We start from the raw sequence: 27113 nt of genomic DNA on the forward strand, positions 1-27113 counted from the left end.
TCTTGCAATGTGATGTTGCAAATAAAATCTGTTTCAGTAGAGATTGCTTTAGTGTGATTGAACTACATTCATTCATTCATGAAGGATTGGCCAACCTGGTAAGATTGGCCAACCCAAACTTTAGTCTCTGGGAGATTAACAATAGCATAAAACAAGTTAAAAACATAGACAAAAAAACTTAAAACAATTTAACAATTTACAAATAAAGCAGAGATTAAAACCTAAAAATTTAAAAAGCAGAGAAAGCTTGGGCGAAAAGATGGGTTTTCAGGTGTTTTTTAAAAACTGCCAGAAATGGGGAGGATTGTATCTCAGCAGGAAGTACATTCCACAATCTTGGGGCACATTCCACAATCTTGGGGCAGTGACCGAGAAGGTCCATCTCTGTGTAGCCACCAAACAAGTTGGCAGTAACGGGAGATGGACCTCCTCAGATGACATCTATGGCCTATGGGGCTTGTAGTGAAGAAGACGCTCTCTTAGATACCCAAGGCCTAAGTCAAAGTGCTATAACTAGCACTTTGTATTTTGTCCAGAAACCTAATGGCAGGTTGAAATTGCAATTGACAAAGGATCAGTGTTGCCTCTACAAAAATAAAGTAGCTTCTCCAGACTTACAACTGAGATGGAAGGTAAGGGGAAGTTTATCAGTTTCACTTTTGCTATTTCCACAGTTTTCTCAGTTTAAGCAAGATGTTGCACTTTATCTAGCCAAAGGTGAAATTTACAAGCTTGAGTAATGTTTAGAAACACCAGCTGACATGATGTGAAATGCAGTTACACAACTACTTAAAAACTAATTAAAGCTGCATGCCTGCAGTTGTGAAATACTACTTGCATTTCTTCCATTGTTTCCAATAGTAACACTATACAACTGTGGGTGTTCAGTTTTAAGTAGTTGTGCAACTCCTTGCTTGGATGCCTGGCATGTACACAGCAGCGACAGATAATAGTCAACACTGGTGTTGCATTGCATATCATGTTAGCCACCATTCACTCCAGAGGTGAAATTGACAATTATCTCTGCAGTCAAGGGACTTCTCTAGTCTCACTGCAGAAGTTCAGCAAAAACTTGTCAGTTTCATCACTGCAGGGTTTCCATGGAACTATATAATGGGCAATTAACATTGAATGTTCCAGGGCTGAATAAGTTCCAGTATTATATAATACTATCCTTGGTCAGTATATGCTGGGTTATTCTAGACTAACTAAAATATTCATATGATTATCTGTCATTTTGCTATGCCTTCTTCCAACCCCAAAGTTTCCAACAAGAACTGAGCAATTGAACACTGATATACAGTGCTCATATTTGCTTTTAAAATAGTTCTATAATAATTTTTTATCACAAAGGCTAGTAGTACTGAACTGGCAATGTATAAACTGAAAACCTCAACCTCTCTATTAGAACCCACTATAAAGTACAATTTGTTGCTGGAGTTCCTCTTCAAAATGGAAGAGTTTTTACATTTCAGCACATTAATCTTCTGTTCTGCACTAATCACTTCTATAGTAAATCTCAAATATTGTTAACTAAGACAATACAGATCAGATATGTGTTATATGCATATGCTTCAAATCTGAACTCTATTATATTCATGTCTTTAGGGACTTGAAATTATACTCTACACCCCAGTTACTTAGATGAATCATGTCAACTTTTAAAGGACTATTTTGATGACTACATGAAGGACCAGCATGTGATAGACAGACTTCTTTAAGGACTATCTTCTTCTTCTTCAGTGTCATAACATCACTGTATGTACCCTGCAAACAGAGGTCTATGACATGCCAATTAGAGTTACAACTACTACCTGCATTGCTGTTTGAAATTATTTGATTGTCTTTAATACACATTTGACTGTTTTATTGATTGTATGGTAGCTATTTTAATGTAGGGACATGCACGGAACTGTGGAGGCGCGGTTTGGCGCTGGCGTGGGTCTACCTTTAAGGGTGGGGGGTTGCACTTACCCCTCCTGCCGCTTTCCCCCTAATTGGCGCTCAATTTTTTGGCAATGATTTTGGGGTGCCAGCTTTCCTCCCTGTTGCCTCTGCCCCAGTTTTTTGCTGGAAATAGTGGAAGTAGCTTTTGTGTGTTTGCCAGCCGCACGTGTGTGCCCGCCGCGCACGTTATGTGTGCACGTCATGCACACAACAATGGAGGCAGGGGCAGCAGGGAGGAACTCTGCCACCCCAAAATCATTGCCAAAAAATGGGAAAGCGGTAGGAGGGGTAATTGCAGCTCCCTACCCTTAAAGAACCACCCCCTGCCAGCTCTGGACTGCCGGACTGGGCCACGTTTGAACCAGTTCAGAGGCCTCTATTATGGCCTCCAGACCAGTTCGTGCACATCCCTACTATAATTTCTATTTTGTTGTTCTCTACTTTGGGAATAAAGCAAGGTTAAAATGTCTCTAAATAATTGTTCTAAATAATTGAAAATAAAACATGATACAGGATATATTGTACTAGATGTTACAGAACAGCGGGAGAGATCTAGCTATTCAAGTGCTATTTTATCTATTAGCACATCTATAATAATGAAAATATCAAAACATGTAATATTTCATGAGAATTAAGAGACTTACAATGTTCGTTTGTGCTCTAAATGTGTGGAAATTGGAAGTTAGTCACCTTAACTTGTGGTGCACCCACATCTTTGCCTTGGTCTTTCATTTTGATACTGGGCTGAGGAAAGGTGCATCTCAGCAGAAATTAATTAGGTGTAGCCTTCCCACGCACTTGCTAGTGATGCAACTCAGGAATTTCTGCCTAATATACCACCCCAAACCTTGGTCTCTGGATAGTTAACAATAACATAAAACAAGTCAAAACATACACAAAAACTTAAAACAATTTAGACAATTTAAAAATCAAACACAGATTAAAGCATAAAAGATTTTAAAGCTGAAAAAGCTGGGTGAAGAGGTGGGTTTTCAAATGCTTTTTAAAAATGGTCAGCTTCCTATGTTCCTAATGCAGTTTTTACACCTCATCTTAAGTATACAGGCAGTACTGTGAATGTGATGTCTAATTTAGCTTTATTATACAAATCACTGGTCATCCAATGTCCAGAGGTGATAGCATTACTGCTCTAGCTAAGTTGTGATTTCAGCTCCTTTGTTGTAAGCTAGGATATTTTTGTTACTTTAAAGCTAAGATGGTTCAAAGATCTCAGTGTATCTTCCCATGACAAAACCAGAAAGATGTGCTGTCATGGCACAATAACAGTAATAACTGGCCTGTAAAGGACCATGTTCTTTGGTATGACATTTGAGGTTGTCTTTTGAAACTCTTATGACATTTCTGACTCCCTTGCCTGGAGTCTCATACCAAAGACAGGCACTGTGCAGTTGTGAAGCGAATGGTAAAAGTTATTTAATTAGAAGTCACAGACAGCTTGTCAATGTAAGAGGACAGTCTGTGATGGCTCACTGGAGTTGGCTATTTCAGACAGGATCATTTGAGGCAGTCTTTGACTTGGGCTGAAGCCTGCCAATGTACATTTATGAGCCTTACTGTAGTCCCAGTGTAGGGATGTGCCCGAAGCGCAGACATGTGCGGATGCCATGTGCATGCTGGCACTGTGCAGTAAGGACTTGCTCTCTTTTTCTTTAAAGTTGCCAATACTGTTTCCTAAAAAGTGCTCAAACCATGCTTGGAAACGTGGTTCGGACACATCCGTACCCCAGTGATCTAAGTTTGGATGAAATTTGTATTATGAGCTGCTTATGATGAGGAACATTTCTACAAAAATGCATACATTGAAGACATCTAGGGTTGTTTTCAAGTGCCTTCAGTTATCAAGAATATTTCAGTAAAAATATTTTACATTTAATATATTGATGCAAGGTATCCCGCCATGGAAGTGTAACACACAAACATGAAATCATAAAGAAGGACCAACATCTGAAGTGAAAGAAGCTGTTAAAGTGAAAACTAAAGTGTGCAAGACTGAGGAAATAACAGGATGTCATTTTAATTTTTTTCAGCATTAAGAGCTTAACAAGTAGTTTATTGTTCTGATTTGACCACTTTGTGCTACTTAATGGTGATTTATTGCCTTCATGTTAATATACAAGTTTGTCTTTATCATGATAGAAAACATTAATAAATTATAACAAATCTTTATCTTCACACAGTAGGGTATTTTTCCCTACATAAATAATTCTTTTGGTTTGTTCTCCATTCGGGATAAAATATTATAAACACTCTAAACTATTCATACTGAAAAAGTCATTGAAGATCTCTTCAGTATATCATACTTCTACAATCACAAAATAACATGATTTCTGCTATAAGCCTTGCTTCAGAATCCAGGAATAATATAAGTATAGTGTCTGTGTTCTGTTCAAAATTAGAAATAATTAGAAATAGATTCCAATAGAATCCACAATTCTCCCCCCCCGCCCCCAAATTTCTCTCCTTGGGCCACTGAAGGTATAACACTACAAACAGGGTAGGAGATGTATGCTCCTGACTTCTTACTCCTTCCCTCCCAATGGCAACTTTCCTCTTGCCCTTCAGCTTTATCCATGATATTATAGCCCTGTTCAATCATTCATTTAGAAATAATGAATGTGCAGGAAAGAGGGGACAGCAGACTTTGCCCCCCTTCATATTTTTTAACATCTGTAGAGATGTCCATGGTACCACATGGTACGTATTATGACTTTCTACAGACAAACTAAACAACTCACATAAGTCAGGAGGCAGAGAGCTTGTTGTCCCTCCTTACATACATTTATTGGATCCAAATGAATGTCAGGAAAGGGTTTGGGCCCAGCATACCTGAGGGACTGCCTGCTCTCAAGGGTTGCTGCCCGCTTGACAAGGTCATCTGAGGGGGCTCTGCTCCGGTTGCCGACAATGAGGGAGGCTCGGTTGTCGTGCATGTGGGACAGGGTCTTCTCTATTGCTGCCCCCAGACTCTGGAATGCTCTCCCAGTGGCTTTTCGCTCCCCAGTCTCCATCACAGCTTTTAGAAAGCATGTTAAATCGTGGCTTTTTACCCAGGCTTTTATATGATTGTCTCTGGTGCTGCTCTTTGTACTCTATACTGCTTTTATGCTTGTGTTTTACATTTTTAATCAGATTTGTTTTGTATTTTTAGCTTAATATTATAATTGTGTCTTTTTTACAATCTTGTTTTTAATTTTGCTGTAAACTTCCTTGGGATTGTTTTAATGACAAGTGGTATATAAATTTAACAATATAAATAAATAAATGAATGAATGAATGCAAGGGCATACATTCATATCAAACATAATTTCTTATAATCAAGGTTGATAAAAATTTCAGCTGTTAAAATTCCCTGTTCTACATAACCTTTAAATGGACACAAGCCCATTCACCTTTACTCTGGTCACCGTATGTATACAGTATATAATTAAAACTGCAATAGGGAGAGACAACCTAAGGCCAAGCATGTGTACAGATGTGGAGCATCCCCATCATCTGCCGTACCTTTTACAACTTCTTTTTTGCAGGCTAACAAAGAGCGGAAGCCGTACAGGACACAAATATGTCTTAAAGATCTAATTGCTTAGCAGATATTTGCTAAAGAAAGAAGACCATAGGGAGCAACTGGAAGATACAGTCCACCGGAAACACATCTGCAAAGCATGTCTGTGTGCACACTGGGAAGCAGCTATTTTTAAATTGTAACTGTTTTCCGAAAAGGCTGAAGACTATTATTCTCTCTCATCCTACACTATGGATAGGAACTCTGGATGATGGTTGTCCCCCTCCTCAACAAGAACCCCTCAACCACATCACATCCCCTCAATTCCTAGAACTGGCAACACCCTGCATGTGCATCTGATAAATCTCATTCTCCTTTTTAAGAGCAATATAGTACTCATACTCCTGAGAGTACTACTGAGTCCTATTCCACTAGGGCTGGTGCTAGGATCTGTTTAGGATGTATGAGGGAGAAAGAACCTGAAGAGCCGTGAGAAATATAAGTAACTAAACCTTCCCAAACAAGAAAGATAATGTGAAGGGTCTGTAAAAGAACTGTAAAAAGATGTTGGCTTCCTTGATATTTGGGCCTTCATGTGTTTCATAATCAATTAAGAGTTAACTCTTAACTCCACCCAGAGGAACTCTTACCCCTAGACTTTGGAGCCCAAGTCCAAGGCGTGCATACCCTCTGGGGGCCCCCAAATCCCCTTTAGTCTGCCCTGGGTGGTGTGGTTTGTGCTTTCACATGTTAAAAAGTGGTTCTTAACTTACAGCAGGGGGGTGGCCTCTAAAAGCCTTTAGGTCCAGGCTCCAAAATTACCCAGGTGCACCTCAGACTCCACCTCACATAGTTCTTCCTCAACAACTTCCTCCACAACTTTAACTTCTCTGCCTCTGCCTCTCAACCCAAGAAAACTGATAAGAAACAGATTGCAATTTCTCTGACAATACTAGAAGCATTTACCATAGGATCAGTAACCCAACACTGATGCTAGCACAGAAAAATTTGTGAGGAATTACCTTTCATTAGAAAGAGGTACTTGAAACACTTGGTGAACAGGTCAAAAATTACCTGACAAAATCTCACATCCTTTATGAATTATTATTGTTATTTTATTAATACATGCATGCATAGGTCTGTTCTTCATGCATTAGCCCAAGCTCAGGTTTTGCTGAACTACAACTTGGGTTTGGAAAACAATGAGTTAACAATGTGCAAAGGGATTAAGAGAGAGTACGCTCACCCCCAGTAACTGGTTCTCTGCGGGAGGCCAATTATTAGACCTCTTTTGAAGAAGTCTGCATTGGATCCCTTGGAGTTAAGAAATTACAGGCCTGTCTCCAAGCTTCCGTGGCTTGGCTAGGTAATTGAGAGGGTGGTAGCCTCTCAGTGTTTGGACACCCTGACTCCAACATTAAACCCACAGTTACCAATCCAGAATTATGTGTGGAATCCAGGCCTGTGTCTGATTCCATTTTATTAAGGAATCAATTAATGTTTGAACTCAGATGAACTGACCAGTACATGACACCCAGGTCTCATGAATTGCCTCTGGGATAGATGGTAATTGCTTTGTGAAGGTAGAGGCAATCCAGCATTGTTTCCCAATGTTTGTGAAATGGGAGACACAATGGCCAGGCTTGGTTTCCTGTCCACACATCCAAATGCTATCACTGTGGCACTTACACCAATCATGGGTGATTGCTCTGCTATCCAGTGAACTGTCTTGAATTGCCAGAGGATAATCCCTTCTTTCTCTGAGGAAATATCTGCTATGTAGAATTAGAAGCATTGTTTACACCCTATTGCTGTCTTTAGAATTCCACCCTAGGTCGATGCACACAAAAGAAAATGATTTAAGTTCTCTCTCACAGCTTTGAATTTTCCTTCCTAAAACCTTTTAACACTCTTGGGCGGGGGGAACCAGGCACCACAAAATCTGGGGACAAAAGAAGATGCCCATTTGCAAGCTCAGGAGATGCAGATTTACTTTGCGAATGTCAATAGAACAACACTCTGCCCAAACAGGAGACGGGACCCAGATCCTGTTTACCCTTGATTGACCTAATATCCTGAACTAATATCCATAATTAAAAGACAGGATCTGGAGGGTAACAGCAATTGACACCTTTTGTGATCCAGGAAGGATGATGATATTTTGAATAGACTCTATGGAGATCAAATAATGGAACAACTATAAGATGGGATCTCTCGACATGGCAAATCAGCAAGCTTTGCCTAACCAGCAGATCTTTGCTCATGTGCACACCCCAAGTGCCTGCTATCTAGCTGCATACCTAAGCAGAGGCCTGAAACCTGAAGATAAGAGACTGCTCAGTGATTCTTGCCGCGGGGCAAAGAATCCAGGGCTGACTCTGTCTGTGAAATCCAGCGCCAAGCTTTTCATCTGAAGCCTCATCACTCTCAAGCCCCAGCAATGAACAAGTCCTTTGAAGCCTTCTTCATGAACTTGGTGAGATGCCTATTCAACGAACAGCCCAGCCTGCTCCCCACTTCCATCCTCCCTACTAATCACTGCCATCCTTTTCCTAAGCCCTCCCTTCTTTATTCTCTCTCTGTTTTTCTCTAAATATTTTATTAGGATTTGTTAGACAGCTGTAATTATTGATTGCACACACATGTGATAGCTAGGCACATTGCACTACACCTTGAATTGGAAATGTGTTTAATTTGAATGACCTGTTTGAATTTTATCCTGATGAGCAACTTTCTATAATAAAGCCCATTGAACTTCCTGAGTGTGTCTTCCTCTATCTCTGCTTGCACACCCAGATCCTACATGGTCACCATCTCCAAGAACCAATTTAGTTTGTGTATGATGTGACTTTGCCTCTTTCCCTCTGAGCATATACAGAGTGTGAAACCAGGAGTAGCTCACAACACCAGTTCCAGGCAGTCTTGGAAGAAACTGATTATCTAGACCAGGGATTCTCAAACTTGGGTCCTCAGGTGTTATTGGACTTCAACTCCCATAATCCCCAGCCTCAGTGGCCTTTGGTTGGGGATTATGGGAGTTGAAGTCCAATAACACCTGAGGACCCAAATTTGAGAATCACTGATCTAGACCCATTTCAAACTGGCTTTCAGGAGGGCTATGGGATGGAGATTGCCCTTGTCGGCCTGATGATGATCTACAACTGGGGAACGACAGAGGGAGTGTGACTCTGTTGCTCCTATTGGATCTGTTGATGGCTTTCAATAGTATCAACCATAATATCCTTCTGGAACATCTGAGGGGGGTTGTGGGTGGCACTGCTTTGCAGTGGTTTCTCAGGCAGATTCCAAATGGTGTCCCACGGAGACTGTTCTTCAAAAGCAGAACTTTCATATGGTGTCCCTCAGGGCTCCATACTGTCTCCATGAAAGCGTTGGGAGAGATCATCAGGAGATTTGGTGCAGGGTGCTATCAGTATGCTGATGACACCCAAATTCATTTCTCCATGTCAATATCATCAGTAGAAGGAATAACCTCCCTTACTGCCTGCCTGGAGACGGTAATGGGATTGATGAGGGATACCAAATTGAGGCTGAATTCAGATAAGATGGAGGTACTTATTGTGTGGGGTCAGAATTTGGGAGATTATTTTGATTTGCCAGTTCTGGTTGATGTCACACTTCCCTGGAAGGAACAGGTATGCTGTCTGGGGGTGCTTCTGGATAAGAACCTTTCTATGGTGTTCCAGGTTGAGGTGGTGGCCAGAGGTGCTTTGTATCAGCTTTTTCTGATAAGCCAGCTGCGTCCATGTTTTGAGATTAAACAACCTCAGAATAGTGGTACATAAACATATGCTGGTAACCTCAAGATTTGACTACTGCAATGTGCCCTGTGTGGGGCTGCCTTTTTACATAGTCTGGAAACTGCAGTTGGTAAAGAATGCGGCAGTCAGGTTGGTCTCTGAGTTATCTCAGAGAAACCATATTACTCTTACATTGTATTTTAACTAATTTTTAAATTTTATTTGCTGATTTTTTTTTGTTCTGGTTGGTGACCGTAACAATAAAGACTGACTGACTATTACTCCTATACTGAAAGAGCTACAGTGGCTACCAATAAGTTTCCAAGCAAAATACAACCTATAGAGCCCTAAATGGCTTAGACCCAGGGTATTTAAGAGAATGCCTTCTTTGCCCCACTGCCCATTAAGATCATCAGGAGAGGTTCGTCTACAGTTGCAACCGTGGTTACTCAGAGATGGGCCTTCTCTGTTGCTGACCCAAGGCTTTGGAATGAACTTCCTGTAGAAATAAGAGCCTTTTAAAACAAAATTTAAAAGGTAAATCAAGATGCATCTGTTCACCCAGGCTTTTAATTAGATTTGCCATTTTAATCGTTTTTAACACTTTTAACATACCTTAAATTTTAAATTATTTTAATATTTCAATTTTGTTTTTATTGCATTTTTATTGTAAACTGCCCACAGATGTGAGTTTTGGGTGGTACAGAAACAAACAAACAGTTAAGTTACAGGAGGGTAAATTTCAGTTGGAGAAAAACGTATTAACTGTAAAAGCAGTTCAACAATGGAACCAATTACTTGGGGACAATGTACCCTCTAGCAGGAAATCCCAGATGTTGTTGACTACAACTTCCATAATTCCCAGCCAAAGGCCATCGCACTGGGGATGCTGGGAGTTGCAATCAACAACATCTGGAATTCCCTGTTAGAGGGAATGCTGCTTCGGTGGGTGGGCTATCACTTGCTGGAGATCTTCAAGCAGAGGCTGCACCATCACCTGTTGGGGATGCTCTAGCTCTGGTTTTCCTACATACAGCAGAAACAGATAGATAGCCCAAAGACCTCTCCCAAGTATTTTTGGAGTACTCCAGTTCTAAGATGCACTCTGTTCTAAGCAATATTTATGAAGCTTTTCAAAAACCTGACTTATTATTTTATATATTTATTCAATTGCTTTCCCCTTGCAGTACCAGTGGAAGTGGTGTACGATGTAGAAAAACCACTGGTTAAAATATAATTAAGATTCATAAGATTAATATTGCAGACCATAAGAACAAATTGGAAGATAGGGCAGAAGAGGATGGTGGCTCTGGCTGCTCCTGCCATACCGTTCTTTGTACAAAAAGCCATGTCTTGATAACAGGCAGACATATTGCACAAACATACATGAGCCCAGTACATGCATAACATGTACACAAGTTTCACACATACAAATTTTGTTCAAATGATGTTACAAAAGACTACATGTTGGAAATAATGGGTTTACACTTGTGTAACATTATCTGCAAAATATTCACATTTGTGCAACTTGTGTACATGCAATGCTGCTTGGGTGACATACCCTTCTACTGTGTGTGTGTGTGTGTGTGTGTGTGTGTGTGAGAGAGAGAGAGAGAGAGAGAGTTCGCTTTAAGGAAAATTCACATTCAATTTATTGTTGCTCAAATTAACTCATCCATATGAACCATTTTTTAAAAGATGGAACTATTACAAACAAAAGTATTGAATTTCTTGACTAATAATAATTATGATAATCATTATTGGTGTTCATTTAGACTATTTTGATAGAAGCTTAAAAATTGTTATTAAGAATACCACCTAAAGTTTCACAAGATTACACTGTGACAATATGTCAGTAATAGCAGGAATACTCCAGAAAAGAAGGTTCAGAATTGTATAGCTGAGGGGGGTTGGTCATCTTCCAAAAAATGCTTAATCAACATGGTCTCCAAAGTCTGACACTGACAAACTGGTAAATATAGTGCAACTGCCTCAAGCTCAATCTTTTTTTCTTGCTCTTTTTGTATCCCAGGATGGTTTCCTTTGACATGTTTTGGCTATACTAGCAAACTTCTGCTATACTCATAACCACACATTATGGTAATTGTATTCTCGAGCAGCATGTAACATTCTACTAACAATATTGAAAGCTAATTTTTATCACACTTTATCAGAAACCCCCTCCCCATTTTCCTGCAAAACCTGCAGTCCAGAGAAGCCTGCAATGAAATCCGCACACGCAGCAGGAGGTTTAAGGGGCAAACTACATGTAACATGAAGAATGGTTGGTCTCCCTTTCCGGGTCCACCACACCCCTTGATTAGTTCTGCCATCCTTTCTCCAGGCTTGTATTTGCAAAGAAAGTTGCACTCCACAAAGTGCAAAGCCAGGCACTGAGCCACCTTTCCACTTATGAGAACGGATTATTGGTTAACTTACCGTGAAGGCTTCTTCTGGCTGCTGGAGTCAAGAACATCTCTATGGGCTATCCTCCTCACATGCTCCTAGGCAGGACTAGGGTAATTAGCTTAAAAGAACACAAGCTTACTAGAGCCTGAGGATGATAGCCCCGCCCGAAATCTTTCAGGCCAAGATAGATAATCTTATGTTTCTTTTTAGATTGTGAGCCCTTTGGGGACAGGGATCCATCTTATTTATTTGTTATCTCTCTGTGTAAATCTCCCTGAGCCATTTTTTGAATGGCAGTATAGAAATCGAATAAATAAATTAAATAAATAAATAAAATAAAATAAAGGTACTACTAAAAACATGCTATCATGAAGCCACCTAATGGCGCAGTGGGGAAATGCTTGACTAACAAGCAGAAGGTTCTGGTCTGAATCCCCGCTGGTTCTATATCAGGCAGCAGCGATATAGGAAGATGCTGAAAGGCATCATCTCATAATGCATGGGAGGAGGCAATGGTAAACCCCTCCTGTATTCTACCAAAGAAAACCATAGGGCTTTGTGGGTACCAAGAGTTAAAATCGACTTGACAGCACACTTTACCTTTTTACTTTAAAAACATGCTCTGTTCTAGCGAAAAAATATACAGATAACAATAGTAAGGAATTTGTTAACAATAGTAAGGAATTTTGAAAACTGTATGTCAAATATGCAATATGCATGGGGAAGGGACAGGGTCCATCAAATAATTGTGCACTGCAACTTCTGTGTGGTAAGAAAAATTCAAGATATTTCTCTCAGGGGTAGCCAAGTGAGCCCAGCCGGGTGAGCTGAGATGTACTTGACTCCAGCAGCCAGAAGAAGCCTTCATGATTAGTGAACAAATGCTCCGTTCTCAGCTGCTGGGTCAATGACATCTCAGGAGAGGAGAGCTAGTCTTGTGGTAGCAAGCATGAATTGTCTCCTTTGCTAAGCAGGGTCCACCCTGGTTGCATTTGAATGGGAGACTAGAAGTGTGAGCACTGTAAGATATTCCCCTCAGGGGATGGAGCTGGTCTGGGAAGAGCAGAAGGTTTCAAGTTTCCTCCCTGGAGTCTCCACGATAGGGCTGAGAGAAATTCCTGCCTGAAACCTTGGAGAAGCTGCTGCCAGTCTGTGAAGACAATACTGAGCTAGATAGACCAATGGTCTGATTCAATTTTTTTTATGGAGAGGAGAGCTGGTCTTGTGGTAGCAAGCATGACTTGTCCCCTTAGCTAAGCAGGGTCTGCCCTGGTTGCATATGAATGGGAGACTTGATGTGTGAGCACTGTAAGATATTCCCCTCAGGGGATAGAGGCACTCTGGGACGAGCAGAAGCTTCCAAGTTCCCTCCCTGGCCTCTCCAAGATAGGGCTGAGAGAGATTCCTGCCTACAACTATGGAGAAGCCGCTGCCAGTCTGTGAAGACAATACTGAGCTAGACAGACCAATGGTCTTACTCAGTATATGGCAGCTTCCCATGTTCCTATGTATGGTAATTACCACAGCCTTGTATGCCACTTTGGGAGGGAGCACCCTTGACTACTCCTGGGTAAGCACTGCTGTTGCACCCATCTACCGAATGCTGCCTGTCCTGAAGCATATGTGTCCATTTTAAAGTGTCTAGTGAAGGTCAAGGGACTCTTCCATGTTGCTGCCTTACAAATTTCATGGACGGGAGCATTCATTGAGAAGGCAGCAGCAGATGTAGCTGCCACTCTGTATGTGACTATACAAGTAGGTAGATGAAGATGCTGTGTCTCATATGCTAGTGCAATGCAAGCTCAGATCCATCTGGCAATGGTAGAGGAGGTTACTGCCCTACCCATGGATCCAGGTAGGAACAAAACAAATAAGGTATCCATGGTGCGGGAAGACGCGGACAGCTTTATATATTTCTTGAGGCATCATCTTATTGAAGATGGAGTTCCAGTGCATTGACCTTTTGCACCAACTATCCTAATGACCACTAAGGGCACTGGGAGTAGAGACAGTGAGTAATGGTCTCCCTATCTGTCCCTACTCCATCACCCCTGGTCTGACTCTTCAGCACTTTCTGTGCTGAGTCCCAATCCTTCCTTTTTATTTAGCAGATGAAAACATATCTTTCTCCCCTTACCTATTCATTATGTAGTCCTTTAGATTAGGTTTGGGTCTTTCCTATCCAAATGTACTTAACCAATAAATACATAAATATTTAGTTCTACAAGAATCTCCATGTGTTTTCTCTAAATAGCTGCAACAACTAAACTATCCTCTGCTACCTGCTCTGTAACTGGAGTGTGTGCTCTCTTCCTTGGTGCTCTGCTCTTTACCTACTGGGGGTTAAATTAACAAACCCCAACATGTATAACATTCAACTTGTGCCACACCTTTTCCGATGGATGCGTGGGGTGAGGACAAAAAGAAAGGAACACATCCTGTGATCGATGGAAGTATGACGACACTTTTGGCCAGATGAAAGGATCTGGTATAAAGTGAACTGACTCATCATAGCCTCCAGAAGATCATCAACACATTGGAGCTATCAGTGTACATGGAGAACATTTCTAAGATGGCCTACCCACCATTATACCTCGTGGGGAGGCTTCAATTCAGCACCCTCTGCAGTTTCTTCAGGAGGGACACGAGAAGGGGCTAAAACCAAATGACAAGCAGCATCTCTAGTAGGTCTAATCTCGGGCCTGTCAGCAAGGTACATACATTCTTAATACCCTCGCCTTAAAAGGTTCCTCCGAGGGGCAACATTTCTCTTGCCACCTACTGTGCATCACTTTCCCTGTTGGGACCTCAGTACAGTGTTAAAGGCTCTACAGATTCCTCACTTCGAACCACTACATTCTATTGCAATACAGATTCTGTCTTTGAAGTTGGCCTTCCAGATAGCAATTACATCAGCAAGAAGGATATCAGAACTTCAGGCACTATTCATTCATTCATTCATTCATTCATTCATTCAATTTCTATACCGCCCTTTCAAAAATGGCTCAGGGAGGTTTACACAGAGAAATAATAAATAAATAAGATGGATGATCCATCCATCCACAAGTCATACTGCATATTTTCACAGTTCACTTTATACCAGATCCTTTCATCTGGCCAAAAGTGTCATCATACTTCCATTGATCACAGGATGTGTTCCTTCCTTTTTGTCCTCACTTGTATGTTGTGGAGGCCTCCCACGCATGGAAGTGTGCCAACAGGCAGCTTCCCAGCCTGGGAATTCTTGAGTCAGGGCTGCTGTTTTGTCTGCTTTTTCTGTTGGTTGAAGGCTTGTCTGTTGACTCTGAAGCTTCTGGAAGGGAAACGCTGGTGGTTCCAGGAACCACATTGGGTTCTGAAGTCCCTGCCTTTGAAGGGGGCCCTAAAGCTCCAAAAGGGCTGAAAAGGCTTTCTAAAAGTTGACCTATCGGGCTTGCATGGTGCTGATGGCATCATATTTCATTTGTCCTTAGACTCAACTAAAATATCCTTGAGGGCAGTGTCACCAAATAACTTAATGCTGTCATATGGAACTGCTGTGAGGTTCATTTCTGATGTAGAGTCCACCTGCCAGCTTTTAAGCCAGAGGTGCCTTCTGCCAACCACAGAAGTGACAGAATCTGATTGAATCCAGAGTGGCATCTGCCACCAAGTCCTGAGCATTCTGGATCTTAACTGTTGTCTTAGTTTGATCGGATCAGAAGGTGGATCACTCAGTAAATAATCCACCCAAAATAAGGAAGCCCTGGCGACCATAGAGGCCGCTGTTGAAGAGCGGGTAGCCAAGGAGGAGTTGTGTACTCTCCTAAATGCAAATTCCGCCATTTGTCTGAGGGATCTGTAGATGTTCATAAGCTCACACATAATTAAAGATTTAGCTGATCCCTAAAGCAAATTTTGTGTGTGGGTCAGCAATTCCTTTCCTGCTCTCCATCCATCATGTGGAGAGGGGAAATGAAATGAGAAACTCTCCCTTACGGGGACCTATGTTTTTTCCCAGTGCAATGACAGAGCATGTATCTCCCTACAAGGGATATGAACATCTCCCTCCTTTGCATGAGGTCTGGAAGGGGCAACAGTGAATAACATCCCTTCCTCTGGTGCCACTTACTGGGAATGTCATGAAGCAGTCCCAGTGTGTGACCCTTTTAAACCATAGAATAGGTCACTGAATTTAACTGCAGTTAAATTTATTTACTAAATGTCTACCTCATCTTTCAGCCTAGAAGGATTCCCAAGTGGGCTTACATAGTTTACATTGGGCCAGTTTGGATGCAAATGAGTCCCAACATGTGAGCAGGACAAAATGGTGCCTACAGTGCACCCATGCTGATGTTATTGAAAGACGTCTCACAAGGATTTTTCTTTGATCTTGTCCTCCTTGCTGTAGCCTGTTTGCTATCAGGGGCTGAACTCAATTGTGTCCAGATATACTCTGCACCTGGCCAAACTGCCTGATTGGTGTGGATGTGAGACACGCCCATTGGGCTTTTGAGATCTTGGCCTTTATTAGAGTGGGCTGCAGCCAGAGGCCCCAAAAGGGGGCCAGCCTTTGGAGGCAGCCTTTGGAGGTGGGACTGAGGGCTGGGGCCAACATACTAACTTGAACGGCTAGAGAAGATTCTTGCTCACTTCACTGATGGTGAGATTGGGTTGAAATAGTTATGTGTTTGGGTTCAGCTAGAGATGGGGAGACAGGAGGCACCTTATTTGGATGTGGGGCAGCTATGCCGGTGGTTGTGGGGTATAGAAGAAGAAATGTTGGCAGGTCAGCAGGCTGTTCCAGGGGAAGGGCAGTCAGAAATTTAATAGCTGTCTCCCCTTCCAGCTGTCCTGCCAGCTCTATGACCTCGGGAAGCACTGCCAACAACCCAAATAGCCTTACCTTGCTCCTCTGCAATGCCAGGTCAGTCCAAAATAAACCCAAGATCATCCATGATTTGATTATGGATGAATGGGCTTACCTGGTGTGTATCGCCGAGACTTGGTTGGGGGAGGCTGGTGGCCAAGTCTGGTCCCAGCTTCTTCCTCCAGGGTATTGTGTAGAGGAGCAGGTGAGGGGACGTGGGCGAGGAGGTGGAGTGGCTGTGGTTTATAAGGATAACATCTCCCTTACCAGGGTCCCTGTCGAGGTATCTGAACATATTGAATGTGTGTACCTAAGTTTGGGGACCAGGTATAGATTGGGACTTCTGTTGGTGTACTGATCGCCCCACTGCCCAACGGAATCCCTTACTGAGCTCACGGACTTGGTCATGGAACTTGCGCTGGAGTCTCCCAGACTTTTGGTGCTGGGGGACTTCAATGTTCATTTTGGGAACAATTTATCCAGGACAGCTCAGGAGTTCATAGCGGCCATTACAACTATGGGCCTATCCCAAGTCGTCTCTGGACTGAAGCACATTGCAGGTCACACACTTGATTTGGTCTTTTACTCTAATCAGGGTGGTGTTCCATGGGTGGGGACTCCTGTGATTTCCCCATTGTCATGGACGGACCACCATCTGGTTAAGGTTAGGCTTACAACCACTTTCCATCTCTGCAGGGGCGAGGGGCCTATTAGAATGGTCCACCCAAATAGGTTATTGGATCCAATAGGATTCCAAGAAGCCTTGGGGGGATTAATGTTGGCTCTGCCGGTGACCCTGTTGATGCCCTGGTGCAAAATTGGAATAACATGCTCGCCAAGGCAGTAGACACAATTGCTCCTAAGTGTCCTCTCTGACCCGCTTCAAAACAGGCCTCTTGGTATATGGAAGATCTATGGGGGCAGAAGTGGCAAGGTAGGCAACTGGAGCACAAGTGGAGAAAGACTCGACTTGAATCCGACACATTAACACATAGAGCACATTTAAAGATCTATGCTCAGGCAATACGTGTGGCAAAGAAGCGGTTCTTTTCTGCCCGTATTGCATCTGAGAGTTAACGTCCAGTGGAGTTGCTCAAGGTTGTGAGGGGGCTAGTATGTGCCCCCCCTTCCTTGAATCAGAATTTGGAGCCATCAGTTACCTGCTGTGATGTGTTTAAAGAGTTTTTTGCAGATAAAATCTCTCGGATTCGGGCCGACTTAGATGGAGACTCCACAATTAATTCGGTGTCTGAACTGGAGGTATCCGGCAACTCCTCTTATGTGGCAACTCCTCTTATGTGGGCAAGGTAATTGAGAAGGTGATGGCCTCTCAGCTCCAGGCGGTCTTGGAGGAAACTGACTATCTAGACCCATTTCAAACTGGTTTTCGGGCGGGCTATGGGGTGGAGACTGCCTTGGTCAGCCTGATGGATGGTCTCCAATTAGGAATTGACAGAGGAAGTGTGACTCTTTTGGTCCTTTTGGATCTCTCAGCGGCTTTCGATACTATTGACCATAGTATCCTTCTGGAACGTCTGAGGGTGTTGGAGGTGGGGGGGCACTGTTTTACAGTGGCTCCACTCCTACCTCTCAGACAGATTCCAGATGGTGTAGATTGGAGATAGTTGCTCTTCAAAATCTGAGCTTAAGTATGGTGTCCCTCAAGGCTCCATACTTTCTCCAATGCTCTTTAACATTTACATGAAACCGCTGGGAGAGATCATCAGGGGATTTGGAGCTGCGTGTTATCAGTATGCTGATGACACCCATATCTATTTCTCCATGTCAACTTCTTCAGGAGATGGCATAACTTCCTTAAATGCTTTCCTGGAAGTAGTAATGGGCTGGATGAAGGAGAATAAACTGAAACTGAATCCAGATAAGACGGAGGTATTTATCGTGCGGGGTCAGAACTCTAGAGACGATTTTGTTCTGCCTGTTGTAGATGGGGTCACACTTCCCCAAAAGGAACAGGTTCGCAGTCTGGGAGTACTTCTGGATCCAGACCTCTCCCTGGTTTCTCAGGCTGAGGCAGTGGCCAGGGGTGTTTTCTATCAGCTTCGGCTGATACACTAGCTACGTCCGTTTCTTGAGATAAACAGCCTCAGAACAGTGGTACATCTGTTGGTAACCTCCAGACTTGACTTCTGCAATGCGCTCTATGTGAGGCTGCCTTTGTACGTAGTCCAGAAGCTTCAGTTGGTACAGAATGCGGCGGCCAGGTTGGTCTGTGGGTCATCTTGGAGAGACCACATCACTCCTTTGTTGATAGAGTTACACTGGCTGCCACTAGGTTTCCGGGCAAGATACAAAGTGCTTGTCATAACTTATAAAGCCCTAAATGGCTTAGGTCCTGGGTATTTAAGAGAACGTCTTCTTCATTATGATCCCCACCACCCATTGAGGTCATCCGGAGAGGTCCGTCTCCAGTTGCCGCCAGCTCAGCTGGTGGCCACACAGGGACGGGCTTTCTTGGTTGTTGCCCCGAGACCGTGGAATGTGCTCCCTACTGAGATACGATCCTCCCCATCTCTCACAATTTTTAGAAAGCATTTGAAAACCCACCTCTTCACCCAAGTTTTTTCCGTTCTTTAAAATTTTAAGGTTTTAATTTGTGGCTGATTTTTAAATTGTTAAATTGTTTTAAGTTTTTGTATATATTTTAACTTGTTTTATACTATTGTAAACCGCCCAGAGACGAAAGTTTGGGATGGTGTACAAATGTAATAAATAATAATAATAACAAATAATAACACTCTTGGGACCTCTTTTAATTGCATGAGAGGAGCACTTTGAATTAACATCCATTTCATGCAATTAAAAGAGGTCCCAACAGTGCAGCAGGATATCCTTCAATGACATCAGGATGAGCATGCTCCTGAATCAACCCTTGAGCTCATATTCATCTGAACCAGCCCATAGTCTTTTAGTCTATTACAGTAATAAACTACAAGAACACGGTTGCTCTTTTAATGCTCTCCAGAACACGGTGTTGCTCTGAGGTAGCAAATCCTTTCTTTCCTCCAATTGCAGGTCTTTTTCTGTCCAAAGCGTGTACACACACACACACACACACACACACACACACACACACCAGGAGCAGTGAATGTGTTTTCAGCATCTGCTGAGATGATGATTAGCTGGTTTTCTGCTTGGACCAGTGTTCCCTCTAATTTTTTTCATGTGTGTGCAAAATGAGTTTTGTTCTGGGCGGCAGTATCAAGGCAGTGGGAACCTAAGAACAGCCCTGCTGGATCAGGCGCAAGGCCCATCTAGTCCAGCATCCTGTTTCACACAGTGGCCCTCCAGATGCTTCTGGGGAGCCCACAAGCAAGAAGTATGTGCATGCACATACATTCAAACAACAACAACATCAACAACAAATATTTATATACCACTTTTCAACAAATGTTTACATAGTGGTTACATAGAGAAACAACAAATAAAATAAAATAAAAGGCCTTCCTTATTCCACATGTACTAGGTTACTGTACTACTATCTACATATGTAAATTATGATGGCTTCTAGACACTATGAAGTTGCTGCAAGCAATAACAGCAACACAATTCAAACCCTGCAAAATGAAAATGCCAACCGATAGGTGGAATTGAGACTATTTTGTTCTTCTTGGAGCATCAACAATTAAACCTACAATTAACCTCTGGTCAAGAGACATCACGCCAAAACATAACATCCAATAAACTACCACTTTATAAAGTCCACATACACAATGCTGCAGACCTAAGCATGCCTGCTTGGAAGAGAGTCCTACTGAAGTCAATGAGACGTCTAAAAATAATAATAACTAGTGATCAAGGTGAAGACATGCTCATTCAGCACTACGTAAGGTGCAGTCCTGACAAGATAAATAATTGTTTGGGGTTTTAAAGATCTTCCTTATTATACAAAGTCATGGTGTTGGGGGGGTGGGATCTGAAGGCATTCTCTTTCACCATCAACACATGGTTGTGAAATAGCATAATCATGTTTTTTAAAACATTAAAGTTCACAACATTATAAGCCTTGCAGAATATTCCACTTCCTTCTGGAAACTGCCTAACCCTCCTTCAAGTCAACCCAAATAAAGGTGCTAAGATTGCAGAGAAGACTGATGAAGAGTGGTGGGCTATGTCTTGGGGCGTGGGGAAGAGTACTGGTCTGGTGCAGCAGCAGAAGGGCAGGGAACAGCCAGGCCCACTCAGAAGAGCTGTGGGGATTGGGGGCCAGCAGCACCAGACACCAAACACACTGAAAGCCAAGCTCAGCTTGCCAAACTCAGACAGTCAGCCTCGTTCTGTCTGCCTCACCTCGCCTCGCTCTTGCCATGTGTACTGCAACTGACTCTGAGGCAGTCTGCTGCTGCACACAACACATGCATGAGCTTAGAGCCGGCAGAAGGCAGGCACAGTAAGGCTTTGAAGAGAGGTGAACCTCCGCGCCAGTGTTTGGTCATGAGGAATCAATTCTACCTCCTCGCTGGCAGGAGGGAGAGAGGAGCTGAAGTCAGCTGGGAAGAAGAGAGGAAAGGAAGGCAGCAGGATAACTTGCTTTGCCTTAGACAAAAACAAGCAGCCATCGCAGTGCAGGGTGAGAAGCTGAGACTGTGTGGCTGCTAAAATTAACTGAGTAGCAGACTAGGCTGGTTTGAGCATGCACAGCTTAGAAAGGAATAGTGCACAGGACCCTGGCCAAACTGTCTTTGATGGGCCCTCACATATCCGAGTGGTCCCTGAGAGTTGCTCTGGCACCACAACACAAAGGTCACAGAGGTGCCCTCACGGACTAGCTGCAGGGCCTTCTGGGAGCCCTAATTCCTTGGCAGCAGCCCAGTCATATCAACCTCTGGTGCAAACCCAGGCCTGGATGTTGTGTTGCCTGCCTACATGCTTCTTACTGCCTTCGACCCCGGATCACGTGCCTTTTTTCTGTTCAAAGGCAGTGAGAGAAGAGCCAGATGCTGCAGTTATGCGTCAGGTGAACAGCTGAATGATGGTAGAAAGCTTCTGTGTTCTCCAGATGTAATGTTGCCTGCCTATGTGCTCCTTAATCCCTTTTTAAATGTTACTAATACAGTTTTGCTAAAATTCAAGACCCCTTTAAAGATGAATACAGGATTACCTGACACAGAAACAAAGGGATCAACACCTTACAATTCAAAATCTTTTATTACACTTGTCCAAATCCAATGTGAGTTACCATGGAATTACCCTATTTCTAAGGTAGCATTGCTGAAGTAATCAGAAATGTTATTCTTTCTGGCACATCTTTATGCACCACTGAGAAGCCACAGATAAATAAAACATCTAAACTAGTTCTTGGATCTTAAAAACTGCTGCCTCTGTAGAATTCTGTACCAAAATTAATAGAAAAAGTTCCTAGACAGTGTTTCAGTATCCATTTTATGGCCTTCCTTTAAAGAAGTTCTCATAAAAGCACAACTGAGCTGTCATATCAGCCAACAAATCACAGATTAATATGGTTGGCACCATTGTTTCATTCTTTTGGCTGCTTGTTTTCCTTACAGTATATGATAAACTACTCAGCTAAATCTCTCAAGTTAATTTGCAGAACTTTGCTTCTACATGTGTGGGTGTAATATACTGCAAGTAGTAAGGATGTCTCATTTGCCTTAATCTGTATACCAAATGTACTTTTAAATTTTTCCCATTCATTTAAAAATTAATATCCTATCAGCTTTGCTTTCAGTGTTGCTAACCATAATAAAATAATACCAACTAGTGATGTGCACAAATCAGTTTTTTTCAGTGTGATTTGTACAAGAATCGAAACACCCCCGATTTGTTTTGTGTCTAAATCTGTCCCCCCGAATCACCCCAGATTTCATTTTAATTTGATTCGATTTGGATTGATTTGGACCACTTATAAAGGTCCTGGGGACACCAAATATGGGTGGTGGGTAGGTTCCCTTGGGTGCCACCTACTATCCAAATTTCAAGGTAGTGGGGCACTTGGATGATTTTAATCATTTTTGTAGTTTGTACTGATTTTGTATATTTCCACCATAGGAAATAATGGGGATTTGAAGTCTCCCTATCCTAACCCTAGCAAGGAACCCCAGCTTTCTTTCTTTTTTAAAGCTAAGCTTTAGCCCTTGTAGAAGTGGAGTTATGGAGCAAAATGTGTGGTCACTATATTCCAAGTGTTTAGATTATTTGGTGTCTAATAACTTTTACTCAAAATGAATCCCTATGAGGATTCATTATACATTATAAGGAAAGGTTATTAGACACCAAAGAGTCTAAACACTTATACACATTCCTAGAGCATAAACTGAGTAGTACCCCACTGCCTTGCGGGTGGGAGGGCGGTGTAGTTGGCACACAGCAGTTGACAGCTGGCACTGTCCAAAGACAGTCAAAATGAATAGAAGAAATGAAATTGTATAATGAATCCTCATAGGGATTCATTGAAGGAAAGTTTTTATACACCAAATAATCCAAACACTTGAAAAATAGTGACCACACATTTTGCTCCATAACAGCGTGTGTGAAAGCTGGGAATCTGGGGAAAATGTTAGGAGGAATCCAAATCTTGAATCTGTTCGAATCTAATCTGGTGCAATTCGATTTGTACCCAAATCCAGCCAATGGACCACATGGGCGATTTGTTCTGTTTCCAAATTGCCCAAATCGGCTAGATTTGGGTACAAATTGATTTGTACCTGAATCGATTCACACATCCCTAATACTAACCCTCCCAATTAATAGCAAGATTATAAAGTAGGTATGATCCCCATCGCTTGTTGAGGTCATCTGGAGAGGTCACTCTTCACCGGTACGTCTGGTGGCGACTTGGAACCGGGACTTATCTGTAGCTGCTACTGGCCTATGAAATGCACTCCCGGCAGATATCTACAGTTTAGGTGCACTGTTGGCCTTTAAGAGAGCCCTAAAAACTTACTTGTTTGGCCTGGCTTTCCAAGGTTTTAAAATGGTTTTTAAAATTATTTTAATTAGTTTTAAATGGTTTTGAATTGTTTTTAGCACTGTGTCTTAAATGGTATGTGATTTTATGCCTTTTTGAATTTGTTATACACTGCCCAGAGCCTTCAGATGAGGCAGTTTATAAATGAAATAAATAAATAAACAAATAACATCTGCATTAAAAAAGCAGAATAAAGCTACAAACCTAAACTCTGCTGAAAAGGCTTGCAAAAATGAAGAGATGTAGAATTTTAAAAGGCCTGGAAAAAATAGAGAGACATAATGCTGGTGCCAAGAGGAAGACCTACCCAGGAGGAGAGTGTACTAGAGATAGGGCAACACAGCCCAGAAGGACCACTCGTTGCCTACCACCAGCGCTCTCTGTTATAGCAAATTCCAGATGTTGTTGACTACAACTCCCAGCATCCCCAGCCAAACATCCCTGGACCAGGGGATGCTGGGAGCTGTAGACAACAACATCCATTACAGGGAACACTGGCCACCATCTGCCTCATTTCTGAAGGCAGAGGCACCCAGAGAAGGGCTTCAGATTATTAATATGTTGCAGCTGCAAGGAACAAGGCGGCCCTTTAGATACTACTACTACAACAAATATTTATTTAGTGCTTTTCAAAGAAACTTCTCAAAGTGATTTACACATAAATGAATGAAGGAATGAATGGAGATGATGCTCTGTCCCAAAAGAGCTTACAATTTTAAAAGAAAGATAAGCTAGATACCAGCAAGTCATGGGAGGGATTAGTATGCTGGGGCTGCATAGAGACAATTGCTCTTCCCCTGCTAAATATAAGAGAAACATGACTTTAAAAGATGCCTCTTTTACACTTTACAGGAAAACATCCAAGCATAATTTGACTAATATGTGAAATTACAAGCAATTATACCTAAAAACCTAAAAGGCCAAGTTGAAGACAGATCATCCTGGAGAGAAACTATCTATGTGGTTGCTAAGAGTCAACTGACTTGACAGCACTCACTCATGCACTCAATCAATCAATCAATCAATACTCAGTAAGTTAAAATTCCTACCTTAAAGCATAATGGGAATTACAAGACATGAATCTACTGATTTCAGGCTAGTGTACATGTCAAGTGTACTTGTGTATGCATACTTAAATCACAGTTAATCCTTTTTGAGCTGTGATTTTTTTTATTTGATATGGAACTACAAAATATTCTAAACATTGGACTTACCTTATTTGGATTGATGGCTGTGATGATCCAAACACACTGAGCATTACTGTCATACTGGAATGGAAAGTTGGGAGATGTGAAGGTGCCACTAGGTCCTAGAAGATTGGATCCACAAGTCTTTACTATAAAAGAAAGGATAAACATCACAGTTCCTGAATAATATCACTTTATTACAGTAACTGCACAAAATCTACCTATTGCCCCTTATTTAGAGATCCATGTGGATTAGAGTTGCTTAGAATCCAAAATGGAAGTATTCAAACACTAGATAGCCCTTAGAGGGCTCTGCATGCCAACGGCCAGGAGGTCCCTTCCAACTGCCATTGCCCCATTTCATACTTCTCACTCAGAACTGCAGGGAGAGCTCAGTTTGCTAGCTGAAAGCCACACAGCTGGCTATCAGGCCCAGGTAAAGCTATGTATGTGCAATGCATCTGAGGAAGCTGACAGGTTGTCATGGTAACAAGAGAGGAGAGCTGGTCTTGTGGTAGCAAGCATGACTTGTCCCATTAGCTAAGCAGGGTCTGCCCTGGTTGCATTTGAATGGGAGACCACATGTGAGCACTGTAAGATATTCCCCTCAGGGAATGGAGCCGCTCCATCCCCTGAGGGAAAAGCAGAAGGTTTTAAGTTCTCTCTCTGGCTTCTCCAAGATAAGACAAGATTTTTTATAGGACAAGATTTTTTTATTGAACCAACAAACTACCAAAGCATACAGTACGTTGCCAAAGCACAATTATATACAAAGTGGTTGTTTGTACATGATATATCTACAACGATTTACACACAAGGATTTGGAAACCCACAAGGTTATGAAGTATATGCAGGTAGTACTGTAACTCGGGGGTGGGGGATTTCAAGGCACATCAGGTAATCGGGGGGGGGGGGGGTTACGTCCAACATCCATTTCCACAATTTGTCCCATTGCTGTTTAGAAGAGATACTCTTGTCATTTTGCACATAACCATACAAACTTTTCCAGAAGAGATTGACTGTCTCATCTGCGTGAACCTCTTGGTCGTGTCTTCCCTCCCTATTCCTATGCAGGAGCATTACATAAATGACATACAGGTTTACTAACCTGATTACGAGAAGGGGAACGTTCCAATTCCCTAGTATGAGGGCACCCGTTCCGTTCCGTTTCCTTGAAGGTTTCTTTCTGGGACCTCTAAAGGAGGTTCTATCGCTCAAACCCGAGGTTAGTTCTTCCCAAGTCTGTTTTTCCAAATCAGGCCACTCTAACATCTTGCTTACTCCCTGCCACACTCTTTTGGCGACCACACACTCTTTTAAGAAATGTGAGTGGGTTTCCCTGAATGTTTTACCTAGCTCACTAGCTTTCTGCTTGCAGGTGATTTTAGGGCACTCTTGCTGGTCCTCTGGGAGCCATGGCTTAGCCGCATTAAGTGGTAGTACTTGATGGTATAAGCGCCACCTTGTTTCCCATAAATGGAAAGGGACTTTTTTCTCCTTAAAGAGAGCGATAGGGTGATCGGGCTGCAACAAGTACTGTGAAGTGTGGTGTTTGTAGTGTTTACGTTCTAAATCAGGTTCTAAGAAACCCACTTCTAGAATCTCTCCATAAATTGTTTTCCTTAGCTGCTTAACTGAGGAGGATCCTTTAAATAGATCCGGTTCAACCTTCCATTTTTAAGTGTGAATAACAAATCTCTCAAGTAGTCCGGGTGTTCTCTTTTTAATACTTGTGTGATATTACCATCGAAAGATCCTTTCCCCCACCATGCTATGCCCCATGCTGACTTGTGCCAATGCAGAGCAAAAAGCGAGACCCAGGTTTTTTGCAGGAGGTTGGACATATTATGGACATTCACAACAATCCAGTTTCCAAAATTGTAGGACATGAATTCAGTTACAAAATAGGGTTGCAGGGCAGGTAGGGCTAGGCCTCCCCACTCCAAGATAGGGCTGAGAGAGATTCCTGCCTGCAACCTTGGAGAAGCTGCTGCTAGTCTGTGTAGAAAATACTGAGCTAAATGCAGAGGCGTAACTAGGGAAAACGGCGCCCGGGGCAAGCACTGAAATGGTGCCCCCCCCCCCCACATACTACATTATACTTAGGTTTTTCCTCACAAGCGCCCGCCACCAAGCCAGGCCACTGACTGGCCGCCAGGCGCCAGCAAAGCAATGGGGGGGCCACGGGCAGTGCTGAAGGGACCGCTCATGGGGGAGGGGGCACCGATGTGCTCCCTTGACTGCTGCAGCGCTGCTGCACTGAGCAGGAAACATTTGTATTAACAAAAAAAATTTAAAATTTTTTTTTGTCATGGCGGCACCCCCACGTGACCAGAAAAGATGGCGCCCGGGGCACGTGCCCCCGCTGCCCCCCCTATAGTTACGCCTCTGGCTAAATGGACCAATGTGGACTCTGGAGTCAGATGTTAAGGGGCCTTAAATATGTGCTCTAAAAGGGAAAGATAGGCTGGCTGGTGAACAAACCCTCATGTGC

At 42.6% G+C, this 27113-nt stretch overlaps 1 protein-coding gene across 7 annotated transcripts in view; it reads right to left on the minus strand.

Annotated features, from left to right (window-relative positions):
* CSMD3 (CUB and Sushi multiple domains 3) overlaps positions 1-27113 on the minus strand; it is a 1041917-nt gene that overhangs the window by 458248 nt on the left and 556556 nt on the right. For all 7 annotated transcript variants that reach the window (XR_008306202.1, XM_053246219.1, XM_053246218.1 and 4 more), the window contains one exon: positions 24647-24768. Coding sequence is in view for 6 of the 7 variants with exons in the window: in XM_053246219.1 (XP_053102194.1) it covers positions 24647-24768 (122 nt within the window). In the remaining variant the exon portion in view is untranslated. The remainder of the gene's footprint in view (positions 1-24646; positions 24769-27113) is intronic.

This window comes from Hemicordylus capensis, chromosome 4 (assembly GCF_027244095.1).
Source record: "Hemicordylus capensis ecotype Gifberg chromosome 4, rHemCap1.1.pri, whole genome shotgun sequence".
In the NCBI taxonomy this organism is placed as follows: domain Eukaryota; kingdom Metazoa; phylum Chordata; class Lepidosauria; order Squamata; family Cordylidae; genus Hemicordylus; species Hemicordylus capensis.